A 27,078-nucleotide genomic window follows, 5' to 3' on the forward strand; every position below is an offset into this window, starting at 1 on the left:
TCAGCCTCCTGAGTAGCTAGGATTACAGGCCTTAGCCACCTGTGACCTGCCCATGAGATTCTTGCTTTTTTTTTTTTTTTTTTGGGTCCGATCATGGGGCCTGAACTCTGGGCCTGGGTGCTGTCCCTCAGCTCTTCAGCTCAAGGCTAGTGTTCTATCACTTGAGCCACAGCGCCACTTCTGGATTTTTCTGCTTATGTGATGCTGAGGAATCAAACCCTGGGCCTCATGCATGCAAGGCAAGCATTCTACCACTGAGCCATCTTCCCAGCCCAAGGCCCAGAGTTTAACTTTCATGATTGACAAAAGAAAAAACAACAGCCCTGGGGCTGGGAAGGTGGCTCAGTGGTAGAGTGCTTGCCTTGCATGCATGAGGCTCTGGGTTCAATTCCTCAGCACCACATAAGCAGAAAAAGTCAGAAGCGGCACTGTAGCTCAAGCGGTAGAGTGCTAGCTTTGAGCTGAATTGCTGAGGAACAGTGCCCAGAGTCCACGCCCCATAACTGACCAAAAAGAAAAGAAAATTAAAAAAAAGAAAAAACAACAGCTGGGCGCCGATGGCTCACACCTGTAATCCTAGCTACTCAGGAGGCTGAGATATGAGAATTCAGGTTCAAAGCCAGCCCGGGCAAGAAAGTCCGTGAGACTCTTATCTCCAATAAACCACTAGAAAACTGGAAGTGGCGCTCTGGCTCAAGTGTAGAGCGCTGGCTTTGAGCTGAAGAGCGCAGGCAGGGACAGTGTTCAGGCCCAGATTTCAAGTCCCACGACTGAAAAAAAAAAAGAAAAAACAACAACAACAAAAAAGCCATGAGGGGAGGACACAGATGGGATATAGAAAAATGCTAGAGGTGACTGAACAGGAAGCACTGGAAACTTGGATCAACATTGTTAAGTCATAACACCTTTGTTAATCTTGAAAGTAAACACACAAAACAAAACAATACCAATTTATTGCACTTTCTGAGCATAATATTTCCCTGTCATTTCTCTCTTTTTAAAATTTATGTTTGTTTACTTATTTATTTTGTTGGTCATGGGGCTTCAACTCTGGGCCTGGGCATTGTCCCTCAGCTCTTTTTTTTTGGGTCCGGTCGTGGGGCCTTGAACTATGGGCCTGGGCGCTGTCCCTCAGCTCTTCAGCTCAAGGCTAGCGCTCTACCACTTGAGCCACAGTGCCACTTCCAGCTTTTTTCTTTTTGCTTATGTGGTGCTGAGGAATCGAACCCAGGGCCTCAGGCATGCGAGGCAAGCGCTCTACCACTGAGCCACCTTCCCAGCCCTGTCCCTCAGCTCTTCAGCTCAAGGACAGCATTATAGCCGGGCACCGGTGGCGCTATGGCTCAAGCAGTAGAGCGCTCGCCTTGAGCTGAAGAGCACAGAGACAGCACTCAAGGCCAGAGTTCAAGCCCCACGACCGACAAAAAAAAAAAAAAAGAGAGAGCACTCTACCGCTTGAGCCACAGCGCAGCTTCTGGTTTTCTATTGGTTTATTGGAGACAAGAGTCTCACGGACTTTGTTGCCCGGGCCATGCACCAGTGGCTTATGCCTGTAATGTTAGCTACTCAGGAGGCTGAGATCTGAGGATCATAGTTCAAAGTCATTTCTCTCTTTATTAATCTACTATTATATTCTACCTATGAAGGAGATCATTATATCATAAGGGTTAAAGATTATAGTACCAGGAACTGAACCCAGGGACTCACATATGATACGTAAATGCTATACTACTGTGATATATTCCCAACCCTTACATGGTTCCTTTTTGCAGCATATCGGGAATAGGAATAGGCATATCCGTAGAAATAAAAAGGAGACTAAGCTGAGTAACCATATAGGACTGGGATTTTTTTTCTTTTTTTTTTTTGTTGATCGTGGGGCTTGAACTCTAGGCTTGGATGCTGTCCCTGCGCTCTTCAGCTCAAGGCTAGTGCTCTACCACTTGAACCACAGTGCCACTTCCAGTTTTCTGAGTGGTTTGTTAGAGATAAGAGTCTCATGGACTTTCCTGCCTAGGCTGGCTTTGTGATCCTCAGACTTCAGCTTCCTGAGTAGCCAGGGTTACAGGTGTGAGCTACCAGCACCTGGTTTAGGAATGGGATTTCTTTTGGGATGACAGAATGTTCTGGAATAAACAGTAGTGACAATATATAACCTTGTGAATATATTTAAAAAATCACATTTGTAATTAAAAATGATGATTTTGTGTTATGTGAGTTATATCTCAATAAAATAATTGCAAAACACTTCACATTATTGTTGAATGCATCTGCTATTTCTAATATAAATTTTTCTTTGTCTTTTTTTTTTGTCAGTTATAGGGCTTGAACTCAGGGCTTGGGTGTTGTCCCTGAGCATTTTTTTTTTTTTTTTGCTCAAAGCTAGTGCTCTTCCATTTTGAGCCACAGCCCCATTTCTTGTTTTTAGGTAGTTAATTGGAGATAAGAGTCTCAAGGTCTTTCCTGCCCAGGCTGACTTCAAACCACAATCCTCACATCTCACCCTCTTGGTTAGGTTACAGGTGTGAGCCAATAGTGCCTTCAAATTTTCCTTTTGCTATCAAAGTCAAAATAAAGAGTTACTCAGGAAGCAGAGATTGGGAGGATTAACAGTTTGAGGCCAACCCTAGCAAAAGTTAGACCTCATCTTACTAACACTTGGTGTAGTTGTATAAACCTGTCATTTCAGCTGTGCAGGGGGCATAAATAGGAGGATTGAGGTCCAGTCCTGCTCAGGCAAAAACACAAGATTTTATATGCAAAATAATTAAAACAAAAAGAGATGGGGTATGGCTAATTAAAGCAAAAAAGGGATGGGGTAGGGCTCAAGTGGTAGAGGACTCCTACACACCTGTGTACTGTCAAAACAACCCAGAAAACAAAATAAAGGCTGATGACATAGCCTAGGTATGCAGTGCTTTCCTAGCATTTGAAAGTCCCAAGCACCACAAAAACAAAAACAAAAACAAGGCCAGGCATAGTAACCCATGCCTATAAACTTGTAATAATCCTGTACTCCAGAGTGTGTTTGTGTAAAAAGAAAAAAAATCAAAATATTTCTATGAAAACTAATAAAATGCAACTTCTTAACAACAACAATGAAAAGATAAAAAGAAGTTACAGGAAAACTCAGTGATAATGTCAAACGAAAAAGAAGTGGATGCCAGGCAAGGGTGGTTCACACTGTAATACCACACCTGTAATTCTAACTACTCAGGGAGGCTGAGATCTGACAGCCTAGTCAGACTTTTTATCTCCAATTAACTGCCCAAAATGTCAAAAGCAGAGTTGTATGTCAAGTGGTAGAATGCTAGCCTTGAGCAAAAAAGCTCAGGGACAGCACCCAGACCCTAAATTCAAGCCCCGCCTTCCACACACACACACAGAGGTACTGGTGGCTCACACCTGTAATTCTAGCTATTCAGGAAGCTGACTTCTGAGGATCGAAGCCAGCCCGGGCAGGAAAGTTCATGAGACTCTTATCTTTAATTAACCACCAGAAAACTGGATGTGGCACTATGGGTCAAGTGGTAGAGCACTAGCCTTGAGCTGAAGAGCTGAGGGACAGTACCCAGGCCCAGAGTTCAAGCCCCCATGACCAACCAAAAAAAAAGGAAAATAAATAAATAAAAAAGAAAGGAATTGGATGATCTAGGAGAACAGTCAGGTTTTGAAGAAGGCAAGGATTATAAATGAAGTGAAGGTAGGATTTATATGAAGAGAGACTGGCTAGGTGACCCAGGGCTCAGGAATAAGGGTCCAAGAGACACAGTCTAGTTCTAGTACTTAATGACCACTGGCTGGAGGATTGAGTGAAGAAATGATACAAAACACATACTGTATAGTTGGTTGAACTTTGTTTGGACACAGCAGCCTGATACTTGGCCATTCGATCTTTTATGGAGGTTTCTGAGAGGCGTGGGAGTTCCAGATTTCGCTTAATCTCATTTTTCTCCGAGTAGAAGGCAGAGGATGAGAAATGACCTAGAAGTGTACAAATAATATGCTTTGTGTAAAATGAGATTCCAATGGTGTTGAAACTATAAGTTTGTGGCTATTATAATCTAATGGAAATTAAAAGTATAAAAAGGAAATTGGGAGTAGAGTTTTTTGTAGGGTGTGTGTGTGTGCGCACGCACACGCGCACGTTCGCACAGGCGCATGTACATGTAACTACTAGGGCTTGGACTCAGGGCCTAATATTCTTTTTTTGGGGGGGGGGTCGGGTCATGGGGCCTGAACTCTGGGCCTGGGCACTGTCCCTCAGCTCTTCAGCTCAAGGTTAGCGCTCTACCACTTGAGCCATAGTGCCACTTCTGGCTTTTTCCTTTTTGCTTATGTGGTGCTGAGGAATCGGACCCAGGGCCTCATGCATGCAAGGCAAGCGCTCTACCACTGAACTACCTTCCCAGCCCGAGGGCCTAATATTCTTGCTTAGTTTTTTTCTCTTACAACTTGCACTGTACCCCTTGAGCCACACATCTACTCTGTCTTTTTGCTGGTTAACTGAATACAACATCTCAGATTTATCTACCTCGTTGGCTTTGAACCTTAATCCTTAAGTATCATCCTCCTGAATATTAAGGATTATAGCGATGTAGGCAAGATCCACCAGCACCTGGCTTCTAATTGCCTTTTTTTTTTTTTTGGTCGGTCATGGGGCTTGAACTCTGGGCTTGGGCGCTGTCTCTGCACACTTCAGCTCAAGGCAAGCGCTCTACCACTTGAGCCACAACACCACTTCCAGTTTTCTAGTGGTTTATTGGAGATAAGAGTCTAGCTAGCTTTGAACCGCAATCCTCAGATCTCAGCCTCCTGAGTAGCTAGGATTACAGGCATGAGTCACTGACACTCAGCTTGTACCTGAGCTTCTTTGCTCGAGGCTAGCACTGTACCATTTGAGCCACAACTCTACTTCTAGCTTTTTGGTGGTTAGTTGTAGATAAGAGTCTGACAGACTTTCCTGAATATTTCTTCCTGAATATTTAGGATTATAGGCTAAAGCCAGCAGTGCCTGGCTATAATTGATTTTTTTTTTTTTTGATTGGTCGTGGGGCTTGAACTCTGGACCTGGGCACTGTGCCTCAGCTCTTCAGCTCAAGACTAGAGCTCTACCACTTGAACCACATGCCATTTCCAGCCTTTTCTGTTTATGTTGTGCTGAGGAATTGAACCCAGGGCCTCTTGCATGCAAGGCAAGCACTCTACAACTGAGCCACCTTCCCAGCCCCCATATAACTGATATTTTTTATACAGTAATATTCAGTTAAGTTCCTAACACTAGAAGAAGAACCTTTATCATAATTGAACATTGTTTGCTTTAAATTCTGATTGATTTAACATGAAGGAAAAATTAGATAATTTATATCTCTTTGGCTATTGAAGTCTAGTGATCTTATGCTTATTAATTTTTTGTGATATACTTGTGTATGCCCCTTTCCCAAAATATAATTCTTCTTTCAAGGTGTTGTATTATCACTAGGAGTACAAGTTAACCAATCCTTTCTCTCTCTTTTCCTTCTTCCTTCCTTCCTTCCTTCCTTCCTTCCTTCCTTCCTTCCTTCCTTCCTTCCTTCCTTTCTTCTTTCTTTCTCTTTCTTTCTTTCTTTCTTTCTCTTTCTTTCTTTCTTTCTTTCTTTCTTTCTTTCTTTCTTTCTTTCTTTCTTTCTTTCTTTCTTTCTTTCTTTCTTTCTTTCTTTCTTTCTTTCTTTCTTTCTTTCTTTCTTTCTTTCTGTAGTTTTGGGGATCAAACTCAGGGCCTTGTACATAACTAGGTCTACCTCTAAGACATAACCCCAGCCATCATATAACCTTGATAAGGACAGAGCCCATCTATTGAAGCCCTCAAATTGCAGATGACTGTGGAACCAAAAGTACTATAGCCATTCAAAGGTAGCTTTTGGTTACTACAAGTTACTATTGACAAGGATTAAAAGTACAAGAAAAGCTATTTATAGAGAATAATGAAATTTGGAGATGGCTAGTACCTCCCAGGCAGACTTCCTTTTAATTTGTGTCACTCTTCCTTTAAAAGTATTGGCTTTGAGTCTAAACGGCATTGCCACTAATGAGTGTTCTTTAGAGGACTTAACACATACATACTCTTTGCTTACCTGGGCCCATTTCCAAGTCATCCAGTGAATAGCTGCTTTCAGAGATCTTCCTTCCACCTGCATTTCGGCTTTGGGCCCAAGGACTCTGTTCAGAAAACAAATAACTTGGCAGTAGAAGATGGGAAATATTGATATGATGTTCAAATGTCTTCTATTAATAAAGTCTGGGAGAGATTAGATTTTATATTTGATTTCACATTCCACAGAACTTTTCTCTTTACAATGCTAGGGATTGAACCCAGAGCCTTGCATATGCTATACAAGCATTTTACCACTAAATCATACCACTGGCAGCCCCATTCCAACTTTGTTTGGATTCAGGGTGGTATTATATATATAGCCCAGGCTGGCCTCAACCTCTTGATCCTTCTGACTCAGCTTCCCAAGTGGTGTGAGATGTGATTACAGTTATGTACTTCTATACCCAATCTATTCACCTGAATTTTTAAAATATATATAGATTTCTAGTATTTTTTTTTGATTTTTCTCTTATTTAATTAATTTATTTTTGTTCCAGTTGTGGGGCTTGATTGAACTCAGGGCCTGGGGTGCTGTCCCTAAGCTTTTTGTTGTTATTGTTGTTGGTCGTGGTGCCTGAACTCTGGGCCTGGGCGTTGTCCCTCAGCTCTTCAACTCAAGGCTAGTGCTCTACCACTTGAGCCATAGCACCACTTCTGACTTTTTTTTTCTTTTTTGCTTATGTAGTGCTAAGGAATCAAACCCAGGGCCTCATGCATGCAAGGCAAGCACTCTACCACTGAGCCACCTTCCCAGTCCTCCCTAAGCTTTTTTGTTCAAGGCTAGACACTACCACTGGAACCACAGCTTCACTTCTGGCTCTGTTGATAGAGATATGAGTCTCATTTTCCTGCCTGGACTGGCTTTGCACCTCAATCTCAGCCTCCGGAGTAGCTAGGATTATAGATGTGAGCTACCCACGCCTTACTTGCATTTGTTTGGTTACCAAAGCGCTGGTAATCTTCTAGTGCTTATTAACTTAGCTAATGTACAAGTGCCTTGAAACAAACAAGTAACTCTATACAAGTAATTCTCTTTGCTCCTGGCAAGCAATGTCATTTCAACAGTTGCTAGAGGGAATCCTTATATCACAGATGACAATAACATGTTCCTCCAAACTGCCAAGATTTGATGGCAGCATCTGCTGGTTCCCTTCTCCATCTCATTTCACCTCTCCTGCTACTGCTTTCCCTCTTGTTCTCTATCATCTTTTCCTTGGACTATTACAAAATTCCCTGTTTAAAATTCTTTCAAAATTTCCAATCACTTCTTGAAGTCAACTGAAAATATGTTACAGCAAACCTGTTCTAAAGGTGGTCTTTACCTACGCACACTCCTCTTTAGGTGTCCTCTCCCTCATCCTTACATTCCAAGAAAAGCAAACTATTCTAAGGACCATGATATTGTCTAAGAGGTTCCCCTGCCCGCCCTCCTGCTGTCTAGCAATGCCTACTCCTTCAAGACTCAGTGTAATCAACACAGTTTTACTGTGTCTCCCATATAAACTTATCAAGTCCTTCTGTGTTCTCAAGGCTACTTTCAGGATTTTTACAGAAGAGGATGGTATAGAGTGTGTGTGTGTGTGTGTGTGTGTGTGTAATGTTGGGGATCAAACTTAAGACATTGTACATACTAGGCACTCTACTACTGAGCTAAATGTCCAGCTCTTGACTACTTTTGTACTGAAGACAGTCTCACTATACAGCTGAGGTTATCCTTGAGCTCACTATAATAGCCTAGGCTGACCTCAAAGTTTTATTCTCCCAAATGCTGGGCTTACAAACATGGACCACCATATCCAGCTGTATAGATTTTTTTTATTTTTTTGTCAGTTGTGGGGCTTAAACTTTGGGCCTGCGCCTTGTCCCTCAGCTCTTCCACTCAAGCTAGTGCTCTACCACTTGAGCCATAGCACCACTTCCAGTTTTCTGGTGGTTTATTGGAGATAAGAGTCTCATGGACTTTCCTGCCTGGGCTGGCTTTGAACCGTGATCCTTATATCTCAGACTCCTGAATAGCTAGGATTACAGATGTGAGCCACTAGCACCTAGCAGGTGTGTGTGTGTGTGTGTGTGTGTGTGTGTGTGTGTGTGTGTGTGTGTGTGTGTGTGTGTGTGTGTGTGTGTGTGTGTGTGTGTGTGTGTGTGTTTTAAACAAATGTTAATGCTCTAAGGTAGCAAAGCCAAATAGTAATTCTGGAAATGAAAAGGAAATTATGATGAGAAATAAGAGGGAGGGAAAAATCTCAATTCAATAGTTTCTAAACTTAGTATTCATAAGAAAAACCTAGGAAATTGCTTTAGGCCAGGCACTGCAGGTGAACTTATGATTATAATCCTAGCTACTCAGGAGGCAAAACATTAGGATCTCAGTTCAAGGACTGCCCAGCACCCAGCTGGTACAGATTTTTTAATATAGTATTCTGTAATTCTTGGAAATCTCTATATTTGTTCTCTCATATCTTGAGTGAATTCTAATTAAAGTTACAAATTATAATTCATAGGACTAGAAGCTAATTAGAATTACAGACTATTCCCAAGCATAGTACAGAAGTATTATGTCATGTTTATTAAATTTATAATAACAGTCCTTGAATAGGTTCTATCACTCAAATTTCTGTTTCCCGTTAACTAGAGTAGGAATGATACTTGAAAGACAGTATAACAAAAGATAAGCACAAAATACTTAATATGAGTGTGTGTGTGTGTGTGTGTGTGTGTGTGTGTATGTGTGTATGTGTAGATCCTAGGGCTTGAAATCAGGGCTTGGACACTATCAGTGAGCTCTTTTGTTTAAGGCTAGTGCTCTACCACTCTGAGTCACAGCTCCACTTCCAGTTTTTGAGTGGTTAATTGGAGATAAGAGTCTTGTGGGGACTTTTCTGCTCCAGCTGGTTTGAACCATGATCCTCAGATATCAGCCTCCTGAGTAGCTAGGATTACAGATGTGATCCACCAGTGTCTGGCTTCTATAAAACTCTTAACAGCAACAAAAAGCTGTGGCTCAAGTGGCAGAGCACCAGTCTTGAGCAAAAAAGCTAAGGGACAGCACTCAGGCTCTTGAGTTCAAGCCCTGGGGGGTAGGGAGGACAGAGGGGGCCCGGATCTAATCCATACTGTGAATTGTTTTCTTTTCAGACCTAAAAAAACAAACAAACAAACTATAAATGTGCTGATATAGTGGTATACAACTGTAATTCCATCACCTGGGAAGCAGAAGTAGGAGTTCAAGGTCAGCCTAGGTTACATAGGGAGTCTCTGACCAGTCTTTCCCATATTAAAAAAAGTAAAAATTAGCTGGGCGCCAGTGGCTCACGCCTGTAATCCTAGCTACTCAGAAGGCTGAGATCTGAGGATCTCGGTTCAAAGTCAGCCTGGGCAGGAAAGTCCATGAGACTCTTATCTCCAATAAACCACTAGAAAACCGAAAATGGCTCTGTGGCTCAAGAGGTAGAGCGCTGCCTTGAGCTAAAGAGCGCAGGGACAGCACCAGGCCCAGAGTTCAAGCCCCATGACCGACCAAAAAAAAAAAAAAAAAAGTAAAAATTGAATGAGCAAGATCATCTGATTACAGGGAAAACAGGCAGGGAAATGTCTCTGGGGTCAGAATTATACTGCCTAGTTCTAAGGAAAAGTACATTTCTGAGATGAAACAAGTTTTCTTGAGATCACAGGTAAAGCTCTGGGCATTACTTTCAATACCTTTCTATCTGCAGAGTAACATTATCTCATATGCAATTAAGATTAACTTTATCATCCACAATTTGCAAGTAATAATCTAAGGTTCAGGAAGAAGGAGGGGTTTCCTTTAAACATTTGTTAAGGGAGGAAAAATTAAGGCCAAAACAAAAGAAAAAAGTGTGTGTGCCTATGTGCACGCATACACACTCTTTTATGACAGACATGTCTCAATTGAGCTCTTTTTACTGAGAAATTTGAGGAGCCCTTACTTATCATAATCTGTCAAGGAAAAAGAGAAAAGACATTTTAAAACTTTCTGGAATTTCCTGGGGCTTGACCTTAACCCACCCTACAAGTCTTCCTTCCTGTCAGCTGACTGCAACATTCATTAGTGTGAAAGTCTTTTACATAGTTTCTGTGAATCCACAAACCAAACATACCAACATATACCCAGTAGTCTGTAGGTTTTCTATCCCTGCTATGCTTACTTTCTAGAAAAATTCTATTTACAGCTGATTATCAGTCATTCTTTCAACTTTCCCAACTCTGATCTTCCTTCAGACTCTCATCTTTCCATGGTAAAGAAAGAAGGTGACTTTTAGGGATTTGTTAAACTATGTACGCATAGAGATCATGGGGTACAGCCTTAGTTTTTCAAAAGTATTAAGAGATAAAAAGTTCTTTTTTAATCTTGCCCATGTAATTGTAACCCCTCTGTACAGTATTTTTCACAATAAAAAATTTTTAAAAAGTTATTTTTTAGAGATTCTGCTAGAAAAAAAAATCTTAGTTATATGACAATACACACAAAATGAGGATTTATCTACAAGTGGTAGGATTCCTCCACATTTTTCTGACTGGCCAATAAAAACTGTGTGTTAGTGGGGAGCCGGTGGCTCATGCCTGTAATCCTAGCTACTTAGGAGGCTGAGATCTAAGGATCACAGTTCAAAGCTAGCCCAGGAAAGAAAGTCCATGAGACTCTTATCTTCAATTAACCATCAGAAAACTGAAAGTGGCACTGTGGTTCAAGTGGTCGAGCCATTTGCCTTAAGGTGAAGAGCTCAGGGACAATGCCCAGGCCCAGAGTTCAAGGCCCACAACTGACCAAAAAAAAAAGAAAAAAGTGTTAGTCTTACAATTAGCAGAGAAGGAAAGATTGGTAATTCTTTTTTTATTTTATTTTTTATTTTATTTTATTTTTTTTGTGAACATACTGTACAGAGGGGTTACAATTACATGGGCAGGATAATGCGTACATTTCTTATCAAGCATTGCAGCCTCCTCCTAGGATTGGTAATTCTTCATATCTATTAAGTCAATAGAAAAAGATAAAAATAAAATTAGCTGGGTGCTGGTGTCTCATACCTGTAATCATAGGTACTCAGAAGGTTGAGATTTGAAGATCGTGATTCACCAGCCTGAGAAGGAAAGTCCCTGCCCCTGAGACTCTTATCTCCAATTAACCACCAGGAAACTTTGAGCTGTGGCTCAAGGTAGTAGAGTGCTAGCCTTGAGTGAAAAACTCAGGGATAGCTCTCAGACCCTAAGTTTAAGCCCCACAAACAACCAAAAAAACCAAACCAAACCAAACCAAACAAAAAAAACCCCAAAACCAAACAACAACAACAAAAAAAAAGATAAAATTAATTGCTGCTAAAGCTTTTAGGAATATGTGCCCAGATTGTGCTATAAAAGTTTATTCTTTGAAAACTAGCTGAAAATAAGTAAGAAGAATGTTCATCTGGAAGTGGCGCTGTGGCTCAAGTGGTAGAGCGCTCGCCTTGAGCTGAAGAGCTCAGGGATAGTACCCAGGCCCAGAGTTCAAGCCCCGTGAACAATAACAAAAATAAATTAAAATAAATAAATCTTACCCAAAACAAAACAAAACAAAAAGAATGTTCATCTGACTGTGACACTATTAAATGAGTAATACAGACCAAAGAAAATTAAAAAAGAAAGAAAAGATTTCTGCCAAGACATTAGCACTTTTCTATTAAGCTAGAAAAGAACTAAATTATTGGAGAGTGATTATTAGTGAAATATACTTCCACCAAAGAATAACTATGCCCATTATCAAGTAGGAAGATGCTAGGTCTATGTAACAAAGACATATAGTGAGTTGGGCACTGGTGGCTCAGGCCTGTAATCCTAGCTACTCAGGAGGCTGAGATCTGAGGATTGGGGTTTGAAGCCAGCCCAGGCAGAAAAGTCCCCACTGAAGGACTTGCCTCTCCCCTCACGGCCCAGGCTTTTTATGTACCTAAAGATGGATTATGAAGGATTGACTCCTGCTGTATTCCCCTAGGTCAAGCAAAGCAACAGGTACACCCTCACCTCTTGTCCACAGGCAGGCCATTCCCACCTGGGCTCAGCCAAAAGTCCCCATCACTTCAGGCTGAGCATTCCACTCTAGGCCTAGCCAAGACACCACCCTTGGTCCCCACGGATAATACCCCCTCACCCCAGATGGAGTTTGGCCAAGGGCGGTGCCCTTGGCCTCCAAGAGACCATAGCCCATTTTTTTTTACTTTCTGCTTCCTTGTTAAGCCCCATATAAACATGGCCACCAAATCTAGTCCCTTGCACAACCTCCAATCGCACGGGAAGGTCTGTGCTCCTCACTGGCAATAAACAGTACTAGCCTGTTGATAACTGAGTCTGGCCTATTCCTTTTCCATTCTTCATTTTCCTAACACTGATGAGACTCTTATCTCCAATTAACCACTCAAGTGGTACAGCACTAGCCTTGAGCACAAAGCAACTAAGAGACAGTGCCCAGGCCCTGAACTCAAAACTCAGAAGAGACAAAAAAATATATATATATAGTCACTACAACAACATAGAAATTATGTATATATGTAATTGAAAATAAGAATCTCAGGGACTCTCCTGACTAAGCTGGCTTTGAATAATAATTCTCAGCTCTCAGCCACCTGAGTAGCTCCGATTATAGATGTGAGTTGCCAATGCCTAGCTTACTTGGCTTTTCTTCTTTCTGAATGTGGATGTGGATATAGACTTCCCTCTCTCTCTCCTTCTGTCTGTCTCTCTCAATCTCCCTCCCTTTCTGTGTGTGTTTATTATTCAGACAGCTATTCCGATTTTCCAAATCCATAAGCTTCTAATTCTACAATTTTAGTAAGATTTCTTTACTCAGTTTCCCTCATGTCTTTCATTTAGTTAAATATAAAATGTGGGAAGATAGAGAGCTTATGTCTGACGTGTTTTCAGTTTCTTCCAGTTTCCTTATATTTTAAAGAGAAGGAAGTCCATCATGACCTGTTGTTTCTAAATAATAGTTACTATAATATCTATGAAGATAGTGTTATGGGTTATTACAAAATTCAACCCTTGTCCCAGTATTAGTTAGTCACTTGACACTGGACGTATGAGTTAACTTCTCTAACCTCAACTATTTCTATCTAAAATGTGGGATTGTAATACTCATTGAGAACAGTCCATATAATGCCAAGCTCTGGTGGCTCACAATTGTAATACTAGCTACTTAGGAAGTTGAAATCTGAGGATCATTAGAGCCGGCCCAGGTAGGAAAGCCCCTGAGACTCCAACAAACCATTGAATAGCTGGAAGTGGAGCTGTGACTCAAGTGGTAGAGTGCTAGTTTTAAGCACACAAAAAAAGCTCATATATAAGTGCTGGTGGCTCATGCCAGCAGAGTGCTTAATGGTCTTGCATATTATTGCTAAATATACGTAAGAATTATCACTGGGCAATGACGACTCACACCTATAAATCTAGCTACTTAGGAGGCTGAGATCTGAAGATCAAGGCTTGAAGCCAGTCCAGACACACAAATCTGGGAGACTCTTATTTCCAGCTAACCAGCAAAATGCCAGACGTGGCTCAAGTGGTAAAGCACCAGCTATAAGTAGAACAAGCTAAGCAAGAGCTTGAGGGCTTAAGCTCAAGTCCTAGTACCAGCACCACAATCACACCCCCCCCTACATCCTCCTACAATAAAACATACCAAAACAAAACACCATATAATTCTTATAAGCCCAATAAGCCCCCTTCTGATGGCTTAGCATGCTCCTTTCCTAGGCAAAACTAGAGTAAAGGCAGTAAATAATCAGCCTCCAACACCCACTGTGCCTTGAAATGGCACTCTGCTGGGGCAGCTACCACCATATAAGGCAGCAAGAGCTCCTGAGAGTGACCTTCAGGTCTGGACAGCTGCAAAGTCCCTTATCTACCACTTGGGCAGCAGCCATAAATCCTAATCCACCATGACGAAGTCCCCGGTTCTCACATCTACGCCAGGGTCTCTATCTCCTATCCCCTTCTAGCCCCTCCTAAGCCTCCTGGGTTATATACGTCCCCTCAGACAATAGCCACACTTCTTCTCATTCCTCTCTTGTGAGAAGGGGTCTTGGTCCCTTAACTGGCAATAAACTTTTTCTTTTCTTTTCTTTTCTTTTTTTTGTACCTAGATGTCTGTGTGGTTTTCTGGCAAAGTCTAATATATTCTAAGATCTACATGTTATTGTATTTTTTATGTTTTATTTGGAGTTAAAACTCAGGGCTTCAGGGGCTGGGAAGGTGGCTCAGTGGTAGATTGCTTGCCTTGCATGCTCAAGGCCCTGGGTTCGATTCCTCAGCACCACATAAGCAGAAAAAAAAAAGCCGGAAGTGGCGCTGTGGCTCAAGTGGTAGAGTGCTAGCCTTGAGCTGAAGAGCTGAGGGGCAGCGCCCAGGCCCAGAGTTCAGGCCCCACAACCGGACACCCCCTCCCAAAAAAAACCCAAAAAACTCAGGGCTTCACTCTACTATCTAAGCAATAACCCGATGCATTTTACCTCTTGGTTGTTTCTCTTGCTTTTCCCAGGGCTGGCCCAGGACCATAATCTTCCTACCTTTGAAGAGCTAGGATTATAATCATGTGCCACCATGCTCAGCCCATGTCAATGACCTTTTTTTTTTGGGGGGGGAGGGTCTGTTGTGAGGCCTGAACTCTGGGCCTGGGTGCTGTTCCTCAGTTCTTCAGCTCAAGGCTAGAGCCCTACCACTTGAGCCACAGCGCCACTTCAGCTTTTTTCTGCTCATGTGGTGCTGAGGAATTGAACCCAGGGCCTCATGCATGCAAGGCAAGCACTCTACCACTGAGCCACCTTCCCAGCCCAATGTCATGATCTTAATGGGGATTTCTCTTTCATTTTAACTTGTCAATGAGTTAGAAAGCTGTAGGAAATGCCTCTGTCATATATTCATATGGACACACACTTACCTGGTCTAAAGCAGGAATGATTCTAATAGCAGGAAGCAAAGATGGTAATATTTAGGGAGCAGATGAAGTCTTTTTGGCCCCCACACAAGCTAACATAGCCAACAATGCTTAGAGAATGTTCTAGTTCCTGACATTGCCTTTCAACACATTTTACTGCAATGAAACTGGCTAGACACCAATAAGCAATCAGCATTAAAATAAGCACAGAAGAAACGACTGGTCTCTCTGACACATCAAGAATAGCCATTCAGAGCAAGAAATTGTGGAAAACATCAGAATTCCTTGACTGGCATCTTTAAACTTGGATATATTATTCATTTTATCATAAATTCTAAAGAATCATTCAGGGCTATTAAGAGTAAATAAGGAGCTGGGGGCCCTGGTGGCTCATAACTGTAATCCTAGCTACTCAGGAGGATGAGATCTAAGGATCACAGTCCAAAGTCAAGCAAATCTGTGAGAGTCTTATCTTCAATTAACCACCAAAAAGCTGAAAGTGGAGTGTGGCTCAAGTGGTAGAACAAAAAAAGCTCAGGGATAGCAGCCATGTTCTGAGTTCAATCCCTAGGACTGGCACACATGTGTGTGTGCACACATACACACAAACACACACACACAGTAAATAAAACTTGGGCTGGGGGCATGACTCAAGTTGTATACCATGTGAGACTCTAAGTTATCATTACTACTTCTTATCATTGGTGTATACCCAAAGGATGACACTGTACTTATATGTTTTAGGGTTTTGGTAAGGAGGATTCCCCTCTCTCCTGTTTCCTTTCTTTTATTCCTCTCCTAGAAGAACTACTGCACAAAGGAGTAGTCAGCATCTGTAGAAAGAATAAATGGATAGGAACAGGGAGCAGCTCAGGGGTACATCACTTGCCTAACATGTACAAGGTCCTGGGTTTCATCCTCAGCACAGGTTGTGGGGGTGAGGAAGAATTGTCTCATCAGGCAAATAACCTAGCAAAGGCTGAAGCTGTGGTTAAGAGTTTAATGTTAGAATCTGAATATGGAATTCAGCTCTTAGTTATAGAAACAGATGAGACTTTGAAAGAAAGAGAAAGAGAAAGAAAGGAAGGAAGGAAAGAAGGAAGGAAGGAAAAAAGGAAGGAAGGAAGGAGAAAGAGAGAAAAAGAAAGAGAAAGAAAGAAAAAGGAAAGAAAGAAGGAAGGAAGGAGAAAGAGAGAAAAAGAAAGAGAAAGAAAGAAAAAAAAAGAAAAAGGAAAGAAGGAAGGAAGGAAGGAAGGAAGGAAGAAAGGAAGGAAGGAAAAAAGCCAGACACTTTAGTGACTCAAGCCTACAATGCCAGATACTAAAGAGGCTAAGATATGAGGATCAAGGTTTGAAACCAGCCCAAGCAGGAAATCTAGAGGCTCTTAACTCTAACTAACTAGCATAAAGTCAGAAGTGGAGCTAAGGTTCAAATAACTAGTGCTAGCCTTGAACAAAAAACTAAGGGACAACACCCAGGGTCCCGAGTTCAAGTCCCAGTACTGGCATGAGAGAGAGAAGGGGGGGATTTACTCCAGCCAGCCAGTTATCTTTGCCTTGTATAAATAATTAAGATAAAAAGATTTGGACAAGACATTAGGTATGTATATCCTGACCTTGCTCAGCTAGTTAGTTGAGATTCAGTCTGGGTCTCTGAAATTCAATTATGGAATCAAAGATGCACACAATTTCATCTGTAACATGAGGTACTAATTTATTGGCGCTGAAATATATACTTACTTGTATAATCTTGCTTCTAGAAGGATTTAGGAACATTCCAACCATATTTCTCACAATTTCCTTCTGAAGATCCAAGTATGTAACTTCCTGATTACAACCTTACCCATGTTAAGGGTATGTTATATCTTTACCTAACATATCCTAACACAATAACCATAACCTAATTTCAAACTGATTAGTCAGTCCCCAACCTAAAGTAGACAAAACTTTTCTTAACAGTTTGACTGAAATACTAGACAAAACTTTCCCCAACATGAATAATGATGTTTGTTTAGAAAAGGCTATAAAACCAACAGTGGTTATGCTTTCCAGTCTCTAAGCTGCACATTAGCTAACAAACTTAATCAGGAAGTAAAAAAAAAAAAAAAAAGAGAGAGAGGTATGCACACACATGAATACACAAGCCCAACTGAATCTCAGAACCTATCCATCTTCCTACAAGTTCTGCCATCAAGTAGCCTACTGCCATCAGCAATGTAGTAGGATCTTTCTTTACATAGGAATGTTTTCCCCCTCTACTCAAAGCATACAGAAAGAAATAGACTTGTTCTGACCCATCTCTAACTAGACATTTATGAGAAAAAAATAGTCTCTCACCAGATCCTTACACATAATCAGCATTTTTGTTTGCTTCAGTCCCAGTCATTTCCTACCTTAGGCTAGTTTTGACATGCACAAGCCCTTTTGCACTGAATCTACATTGTATGTGCTGGCATGACATCAGCTGTCCTACCCCTGCAGGGTTTGTGAGGAGGAGACTTACAATGGTGCTTTGAGTCACTACAAAGTCCCTTCCTCTCCATTTAGGATTTCTGACATTTTTTTTCTTCCATTAAAAATTCTTCCTGTTTTTTAAAAAAAAATTAAAGCCATAAATGGGAAAAAGGGAATTGGCAGGCCTTAGGGGACAAAAAAAAATTGAGAGGAAAGAGTTTAAGAAAAGTCATAAAACTGCTTTGTGGTTACATCTCTTGCCAACTGGTTTCAGTGTTAAATCAGAACTAAAGCTCAAGCACAGCAAAGGATTCAAGCTTTACTAGTCTTTCAAAATTCTTCCTAGCCTTTCAGAGATGAGCCTCAAGCAATTAGAACTTTGCTAGGCAGGAAACAACAGGCAAGTTATGGGAAGGAACTGATAATGTCACATGGAACAAAACTGAGAGTTACAGGAGGAGTTATCTATTTCATTTTTTCGCAGAAGGAATGTTTCATGCTATTACTTCACAAATAATTGGGATTTGGGCCAAATGTTTAGCTGTAAGGGAAAAAAAAAATCCAGCTTCCCCATCTAGATGGAATCCAGAGTAAATGATGGCTTTGCTACCCATCAGATCTGTTTATTTCATTATAATGACTGTTATAACAAACCCATCCCCACATACAAGGCCAGATATGTAGGAAAGTATGAGAAAACTGGAAATTTTTACCAGCACTGTGGCCTCTGGACTGTGTTATAAGTCCCTAGCATATGTAACTCATTTTCTAGTTAAGTAATTCCCTCTGGGGACTCAGTCTGCAATCCACATGAAGGATCAAATTTCATTAGCAGTTGTAGGAAAATGCAACCCATGCATTTGCAAGTCAAAACTCCTGAAAGCCACAGTTAGTCTGGCTATCTTCATTGAGTTTTCCAGAAAGAGGATTTTAGCTGATAAAAAACATTTGTTGGAAGGCACAGATGAGGAAGTTGAGAAGAAGAGAGGGGATTCAGCTAGCAAAAAGACAACCAACTCTCAGTTTTAATGTTAAACTTTGGCCTTAACATTCTGCTGCAGCTGTGCCCAAGCAGAAGGCGATTCAGCAGTAATTCCACCCCCAAGGCTACAGATGACAAAAGGCACAGGAAGACAAATGAAAAGAGCAAGTGTATGAAAAAAAAATCAATCCAGTATACAACTCTCTTCATTTCTAGATATCAACTTAAATCCCAGTTTGAACTAGATTTAATGTGAAATTGCGGGGGGGGGGGGGGGGAAGCTAACAATCTTATCATCTATGTAAATAACTCAACAGAGACCTTATATTAACTCATCTAACTTGAAGCAAAAGATTTACTGATCACAGATTCAACTCTATTCCAGCTGTCCAGATTAGAAAAACAGCTTTGTTTAGTACATGAATTGGGTTTCTCAAATATTATACTCGCTCAGTTCTCTTACCTTGGACTGAGTTGCTTCGCCTTTCTCAAACATCATCTTAAGCCTGTTCAGCGGAACATTGTATTTCTCTATTTTTCCCGAAGTGTCACTGTTTTCACTCATTTCACATCTCTCTACTTCATGCTTGGAATCTCCTAGACAATTTTCCATCTTTTTACTTTCTGTTGCTTGGGCTTTAAGATCCTTACTGTTCTCCGTGCAAGGATCCCGGCACTGGGTGAGGGCTTCAGGATGCGATCCGAATCTAAGGTCAGCTCTGGTTCCAGAAGTGGAGTTGCTTTTCACTTCAGCAGGATGGTGGTCCGCTCGGTGCCTAACCTCAAAGCTGTTTTGCGGAGAATCTGCCTGTGACTCTGCTGCTGCCGGCACTGGGTTCTCCCACTTCTTCTTCAACACAGTCAGGGTCCCCTTTCTAAAGTGCTGTGGGAGATTTTCAGTGTTCTAGAAGAACAAGAAGTAAGTGCCAGTTATAACTTGCCTGCTGCAACAGTCAAGCATGTTCTTTGTAAAATGAAAGTTAAAACTCTAAGCAGCTCCTGGTCCACAGCCGCTCTGGACAGCTGGGACAGCTGTGAACAGTTACAGTCCTGCCACAGGGAGCAAGCATCCACCCTGGACAAGGAGAGGCAAAGAGGAAAAGTCAGGAGCTGAAGCAGGAAGTGATAAAACAGGATAGCCTTATAAGGGCAAAATGTGAAGAAAAGACAGCCCAGATCTGAGGACAGTTGTAATGGAGAGATTTTTTTTTTTTAATCCAAAGATTTGTGAGGAAAGAAAGAAGAAACAGCAAAATATCAGGTATCTTAAATATTGGAACTATAAAGTATGTCACAAAATTGTGTGAAGAATTCTGATTTTTTTTTCTTTAAAACTAAAAGCTGGGTGCCTGTGGCTCATACCTGTAATCCTAGCTACTGAGGAGGCTGAGATATGAGGATCACGGTTCAAAACCAGCCCCGGGCAGGAAAGTCCATAACTCTTATCTCCACCAGAAAACCAGAAGTAATGCTGTGACTCAAGTGGTAAAGAGCTCACCTTGAGCTAAAGAGCTCAGGACCAGAGATCCAGCTCCATGATTGACAAAAAAAAAAAAAAAAAGCTAAGAGAGGTTGGCACTTACTCCTGTAAGTCTAGCTACAGAGGCTGAGATCTGAGGAAACTCAGGAACAATGCCAGCCCTGAGTTCAAGCCCCATGATAGACAGAAAGAAAATAAAAGCCAAAAAAGAAAAAAAAAAAAAAGAAAAAGAAAAAAGCCTGGTCACTGGTAGCTCATTCATGCAATCCAAGCTACTCAGGAGGCTAAGACCTAAGGATCACAGTTCAAAGGCAGCTCAGGCAGGAAGGTCCCTGAGACTCTTATCTTCAATTAATCACAAAAAGTCAGAAGTGGTGCTGTGGCTCAAAGTGGAAGAATGCTAAACTTGAGTTCAAGCCCCAGAACTGGCATAGGAAGGGAAGAAGGAAGGAAGGAAGGAAGGGAGGGAGGGAGGGAGGGAGGGAGGGAGGGAGGGAGGGAGGGAGGGAGGGAGGGAAAAAAGAAGGAAAAGAAGGAAGGAAGGAGAGAGAGAAAGCAAAGAAAGAAAGAGAAGGCTTGGATGTTGCTTAGTGGTAGAGTGTGTTTGCCAAGCACACAAAAGAAAACAAAACAACAAAAAAGACAAAGACAGTATAGCTGGAAATACAAAACACTAGTAATTATAGATAGTAGCTTCAAGGATTGGAATTAGGTATAGAAACATAAAGAAATCACCAGACTTACAAATATTTTAATCAATGATATGTGACATCATTAGCATGCATATAAACGTCCTTTTTTTCCCCTCCAATGCTGGAGATCAAACCCAGGGCCTTGCACATGCATGGTAAGTACTCTCTCTACGTTGTGTTATCTATCCCAAGTCCTCAAATTTATTCTTACACAAGAATCTAATCCTCTATTTTCTCATGTGTATGTCTGAATTTTCAGTTATCTTATAAATTCACTATTCTACAGAGTCCCAGGTTGGAAAATAAGTAGGTTTAAGGAAACAACTCCACCCAGATAGGTGATCAAAGAAGAGACAATTTACTCATCTAAGAGAGTTCTCTTTTACCTGGGTCAAAATGGAATTTACATATTTAACTCAGATTAAAAACCTGGAAATTGTCACTTATGCTGTACAATAGAGGAAACATGTTTTGGAAGTAAAATTAAGCATCCTGTGCTTTTGAAAATCCTAAATAAACTGAACAGCACCACTTTCCCAGCCAACCCCAACCTTTAGTACCTTCTTTCTCTCCATTCCTGCAGTCTCTGACTCCCTGGGCTTTGGACTGAGAAAGAAAAGACAGCAAACTTGGAGTGAAAGACTTGGGAGAATTAAATGGGATTAGCAGCTATATTGGGAATTAGGTCTCTTACCCTATTACTCTTCTGAATACACTGAGAGACACTTCATAAAGTAATAGCAAGACTCAGAAAAATGAAAGTTATAGAGAACAACTGCTTAGTTCTAGTGCTTAAATTGTGGTTTAGAAAATGATTCATTGCAAGAAGCACATATGGATCTGAAATTGATAATGCATAAAAGGATTTTGTTGAGAATTTTTAAATGGCTTTTGTTGGGCACAGCTACTCATGAGGCTGAAGTAGGAGGATCACTTCAGCTCAGAAGTGTAAGACCTGTTTGAGCAACACAGTAAGATCCCAGTTTAAATTAGTGAATAAATGAGTGAATAACCAAACAGCTCCAAAGCTGGTGTGCTAATACATGCCTAAAATCCCAGAACTTGTGAAGTTGAGTCAGAAAGATTGGTAGTTCAACTCTGGGCTATATAGTTGAATTCCAGGCCAGCCTGAGTCTACATAGGAGGGCATCATATGAGCAAGACAAGCTAAGATAAAAACAACAACAACAACAACAACAACAACAAGATACCCATATGTTTTCATTCATGTGGAGCTAGACCTAAAAGACATGAGCATTCATGGACACGAACCTACATGCATATGCTTGTATATTTAATTATATAGATATATGGATGGATAGATAAATATAATTACATAGATATATGGATAAACATAGTGCTACTACTTAGGACAAAAAAGGGAAAAGAAAGTAAGAGAGTGAATAATTTTGAGATACATCGCAACTATAAATGAAAGCAGCAAAAACCTTCAATGGAAGTTGTTGGTCAATAGGGGTTAAGGGAAGGGGAAAGAGAAGCAGCCTTGCTGGGGGCACATCAGGGTGAAAGAAGATGAATATGGTTACACTAGATTGTCAGCACATATAAAAACAGAACAATGAGGGGCTGGGAAGGTGGCTCAGTGGTAGAGTGCTTGCCTTGCATGCGTGAGGCCCTAGGTTCCATTCCTCAGCACCACATAAGCAGACAAAGCTGGAAGTGGTGCTGTGGCTCAAGTGGTAGAGTGCTAGCCTTGAGCTGAAAGTTGAGGGACAGTCCCCAGGCCCAAAGTTCAAGCCTCACATCCGACAAAAAAAAAAAGGAAAAGAAAAGAAAAAAGAACAATGAAACTTGCTGAAATTATATTAGGAAGTGGGAAGACAATAAGCAAAAATGATAAAAGAGGGAGATTGATTAGAATGCTCACCTAGCATGCATGAAACCTTAGGTTCGATTCCTCAGTATCACATAAAAAGAAAAAGCCTAAAGTGGAGCTGTAGTTTAAGTAGTAGAGTGCTATTCTTGAGCAAAAGAAGCTGGGACAGTGCCCAGGGCTTGAGCTGAAGCCCCAGTATTGGCCAAAAAAAAAAAGTCACAATGAAATCCTTGCTTGTATAGCTAATATATGCTTATAATAGTAGTAATAAAAAGTTCCAGGGCTGGGAAGGTGGCTCAGTGGTAGAGCGCTTGCCTTGCATGCATGAGGCCCTGGGTTCGATTCCTCAGCACCACATAAGCAAAAAAGAAAAAAGCCGGAAGTGGCACTGTGGCTCAAGTGGTAGAGCGCTAGCCTTAAGCTGAAGAGCTGAGGGACAGCGCCCAGGCCCAGAGTTCAGGCCCCACAACCGGACCCCCCCCCCCAAAAAAAAAGTTCCAGAATCTGGGTCACCCGCAGTACTCTTAGCCCTACTACCTCATGTCACATGATGGATAAGTCACCTGGGCCTCTGTCTTCACCTGCCCTAAAGTGTACACCCAGGAGCCCTGAAAACCAGAGACACATTCTACCTTGTTAACCAGACACTACTTTCTGTAGATATGTATTATGGAACCAAAGTATATCTATTGACATGGAAAGATGCACACAAGATACTTAAATAAAAAAAGAAAATTATATATTGTCAGGATCTCATTTTATAATATGTATATGTGTTTGTAAATATTATCCTAGAAAAGTAGTCTGGAATAAAATAGATCAGGATGTTACCAAGTTATTTTTGGTACTTGTATTTATAAATATAATAATATGATAAACATATGAAAAGCTAAAAATATAATTATCTTCATATCATAGAAAAAAAAGCTTTCATAGAATATGAAATAAATATAATGTTACTGTAAGCAGCCTCATTTCTACTTGTGATGAGCAGAAAGAAAAGGAATTTGGGTGGTGCAGTATCAGCAGAGTCCTGAACTAGATCTGGGTAGAAGACATCCCTTTAGGGAGGCTTTTTTGTTTCTTTTCTGAAAGATTAAGTATGCTTTTATTAAAATGATCTTCTAAAGATCCAAGTTCAAGAGTGTAGAGGCAGGGGTGGAGACAATAAGAGAAAGGGTTTGGCAGTGTGTTCTGATAACATTAAAGGCCTTACAAAAAAAAAAAAGGCCCTACACCCTTAAATCACTCCTAGGCCATGGTAGTGATCCAAGCCTTTAGGACCCAAGGCAAGCAACAATGAGGAAAAAAGAAAAGTTACACAATAAGAGCAATAGCTGGGCTGGGAAGGTGGCTCAATGGCAGAGTGCTTGCCTTGCATGTATGAGGCTCTGGGTTGGATTCCTCAGCACCACATAAGCAGAAAAAGTCTGAAGTGGTGCTGTGGCTCAAGTGGTAGAGTGCTAGCCTTGAGCTGAAGAGCTGAGGGTCAGTGTCCAGGTCCAGAGTTCAGGTCCCAAAAAACCGCCCCCCCCCCCAAAAAAAAGGAGCAATAGCTAAAATCAACACAATGTAAAGAATATTAGCCCAAGAGGTCTGGGTTTATCACTGGATAATGAGTATCAGATCATATGCTTTTCTTTCTTTGTATTATCTATAATTGAACCCTTACTTGCACAATGTACCTCCATCCAATCAAATGACTTTAAGCAAGTTTCTTAGTTTCTGGAAGACTTTCTTTCTTTCTTTCTTTTTTTTGCCAGTCATGGACCTGAACTCTGGGCCTGGGCGCTGTCCCTTAGCTCTTCAGCTCAAGGCCAGCGCTCTACCGCTTGAGCCACAGCACCACTTCTGGCTTTTTCTGTTTATATGGTGCTGAGGAATCAAACCCAGGGCCTCATGCATGCAAGGCAAGCACTCTACCACTGAACCACCTTCCCAGCCCAAGTTTCTTAGTTTCTGGAAACTACCATACAAGATTATTGTAGAGAATAAATAAGACTATATTATCATATGTCATATAATATTTAACCTAAGTAGGCATTCAGTAAGTGGTGACAATAATCATTAAATAAATGACCCTGCCTGTTCTCCAGCTACTTGGCACCATGGTATTCAACCATGATCAACCACCACAGTGCTTAGTCATCTTCCAAATCAATTTCTTTTTTTTTTCCTCTACCAGTCATGGGACTTCAACTCTGGGCTTGGGTGCTGTCCCTGGGCTCTTTTTTTTTTTTTTTTCCCTCAAGACTAGTCTCCATACAGGGTAGGTGCCAGGAGAAAAAGGGTGAAATTTTATTTGATGTCATTTGCATCAAAGTGTTAACATTTTCCCTAAGTATTGTCCTAGTCTAAGGTACTGGGAAGTGAAGACATCTGAACATTTTCAAGGACCACATTGATTACTATGTTATCACAGCTTCTTTTCTTTAATTGATATCCAGTAAGCCTCAGAATTTTGGCACTTTGCCTCTGGACCATAATTTTCTCCCTGAATCCAGAATCCTGAATCAGAGGAGATTCAATACCATGTTTTTCCTGCATAAACATCTGACTTAGAAATGGGATGTGTTAGAGCTCAATCAGTCTTTTTTTTTTTTTTTTTTGTCAGTCATTGGGCTTGAACTCTGGGCCTGGGCATTGTCCCTCAGCTCTGCTCAAGGCTAGTGTTCTACCACTTGAGCCACAGCACCACTTCTGGTTTTCTGGTGGTTTATTGGAGATAAGAATTTCATGGCCTTTCCTGCCCAGGTTGGCTTTGAACCTCGATCCTCAAATCTCAGCCTCCTGAGTAATTAGGATTACAGGTGTGAGCCATTGGCACCTGGCTTCAATCAGTCCTAAACTTGCATAAGTCCTTTCCCTTTTTGGGATCTTAATTGTTGCTATCTCAGGAGAATTTTCATTTCAAAAGTAGAAGAATGATCTGGGTATGGTGTTGCACACCTGTAATTCCAGCACTTGGATGGTTGAGGCTAGAATATCAAGAGTTCAAATCCTTGTGTTAAAAAAAAAAAAAGAGGGCTGGGAAGGTGGCTCAGTGGTAGAGCACTTGCCTTGCATGCATGAGGCACTAGGTTTGATTCCTCAGCACCATATAAGCAGAAAAAGCCGGAAGTGGCACAGTGGCACAAGTGGTAGAGTGCTAGCCTTGAGCTGAAGAGCTCAGGGACAGTGCCCAGGCCTAGAGTTCAAGCCCCACGATAGAAAGGAACAAAAAAGAAAGGAAGCTGGGCACTGTGGCTCACACCTGTAATTCCAGGTACTTAGGAGGCTGAGGTTTAAGGATCACAATTCAAAGCCAGCCCACACAGGAAAGTCTGTGGTACTCTTATCTCCAATTAACCATCAGAAAATTGTAAGTGGTACAGGGCTCAAAGTGGTTGAATGCTAGCCTTGAGCAAAAGAAAGCTCAAGGACAGGCCTCAAGTTCAAGCCCCACAACTGACAAAAATAAAAATAAAAGAAATAGAAAAGGGGGGGCTGGGAAAGTGGCTCAGTGGTAGAGCGCTTGCCTTGCATGCATGAGGCCCTGGGTTCGATTCCGCAGCACCACATAAGCAAAAAGAAAAAAGCCAGAAGTGGTGCTGTGGCTCAGGTGGTAGGGCGCTAGCCTTAAGCTGAAGAGCTGAGGGACAGCGCCCAGGCCCAGAGTTCAGGCCCCATGACTGGACTCCCCCCCAAAAAAAGAAATAAAAAAGGAAGGAAGAAATAAAGATAAGAAAAAAAAAAGAATCTGACTTATATAATTGCCACTCCTCTGTACATCACCTTTTAATAACAATTTTTAAAAAAAGAATGAAGGGGCTGGGAAGGTGGCTCAGTGGTAGAGCGCTTGCCTTGCATGCATGAAGCCCTGGGTTCAATTCCTCAGCACCACATAAGCAGAAAAAAAAAAGAATGAAAAAGAATTATTTGGGGTCTGAGATGTGGCTTAGTGATAGAGTGCTTGCCTTGCATGCATGAAGCCCTGGGTTCGATTTCTCAGTACCACATAAACAGAAAAAGCCAGAAGGGGCACTATGGCTCAAGTAGTAGAGGGCTAGCCTTGAGCAGAAGCTCAAGCCCCAGGACTGGCAAAAAAATTAAAAAATAATTATTTGGTAGGATACAGAATTGGGTAGGAAATATAAATTATTTGGATATGTAGCTTTCAAAAAGGGAAAAAAAATTCTAGGCTGGGAGCTTCTCAGACAAGCCAGTCTTACGTAATTAAATGCCTACATAGCACATATTTCAAGAAGAGGCATATTAAATGCTTGAAAAGAACCTGAAAATGAAACCACTGATGGTTATTAGTTCATGTTCCTGTGTCCTAGGAAGGAACAGTTGAGGAGGAAGAGAAAAGGAACAAAGTTCTGAAAAATTCAAGCTATCGTATAACCCAATTCCACTATTTGCTAAAGAAGTAAATTTACCTATGTTCAATATTTCTCTTTCATGGTAGTGAGTGTTCTTTAATTTAGTAGATTAAGTCATACCTTTATGTCATTATATGAACATTTCTCTCTGTTTTGTTTTATTCCCCTTTTGTGCTGGTACCAAGGTTTAAACTCAAGGCATATAGTTTCACT

The 27,078-nt window shown here is 41.2% G+C and overlaps 1 protein-coding gene across 2 annotated transcripts in view; it reads right to left on the bottom strand.

The window, feature by feature from the left end:
* Positions 1–27,078, bottom strand: part of Lima1 (LIM domain and actin binding 1) — a 134,626-nt gene that overhangs the window by 25,418 nt on the left and 82,130 nt on the right. For both annotated transcript variants that reach the window (XM_070040919.1, XM_070040918.1), the window contains exons 4-6: positions 18,956–19,396; positions 6,114–6,198; positions 3,839–3,984 (exon numbers count right to left, since the gene is read on the bottom strand). In XM_070040919.1, the coding sequence (XP_069897020.1) occupies positions 3,839–3,984; positions 6,114–6,198; positions 18,956–19,396 (672 nt within the window). The remainder of the gene's footprint in view (positions 1–3,838; positions 3,985–6,113; positions 6,199–18,955; positions 19,397–27,078) is intronic.

This window comes from Dipodomys merriami, unplaced genomic scaffold (assembly GCF_024711535.1).
Source record: "Dipodomys merriami isolate MVZ:Mamm:240054 unplaced genomic scaffold, mDipMer1.0.p SCAF_10, whole genome shotgun sequence".
NCBI classification, from domain to species: Eukaryota; Metazoa; Chordata; class Mammalia; order Rodentia; family Heteromyidae; genus Dipodomys; species Dipodomys merriami.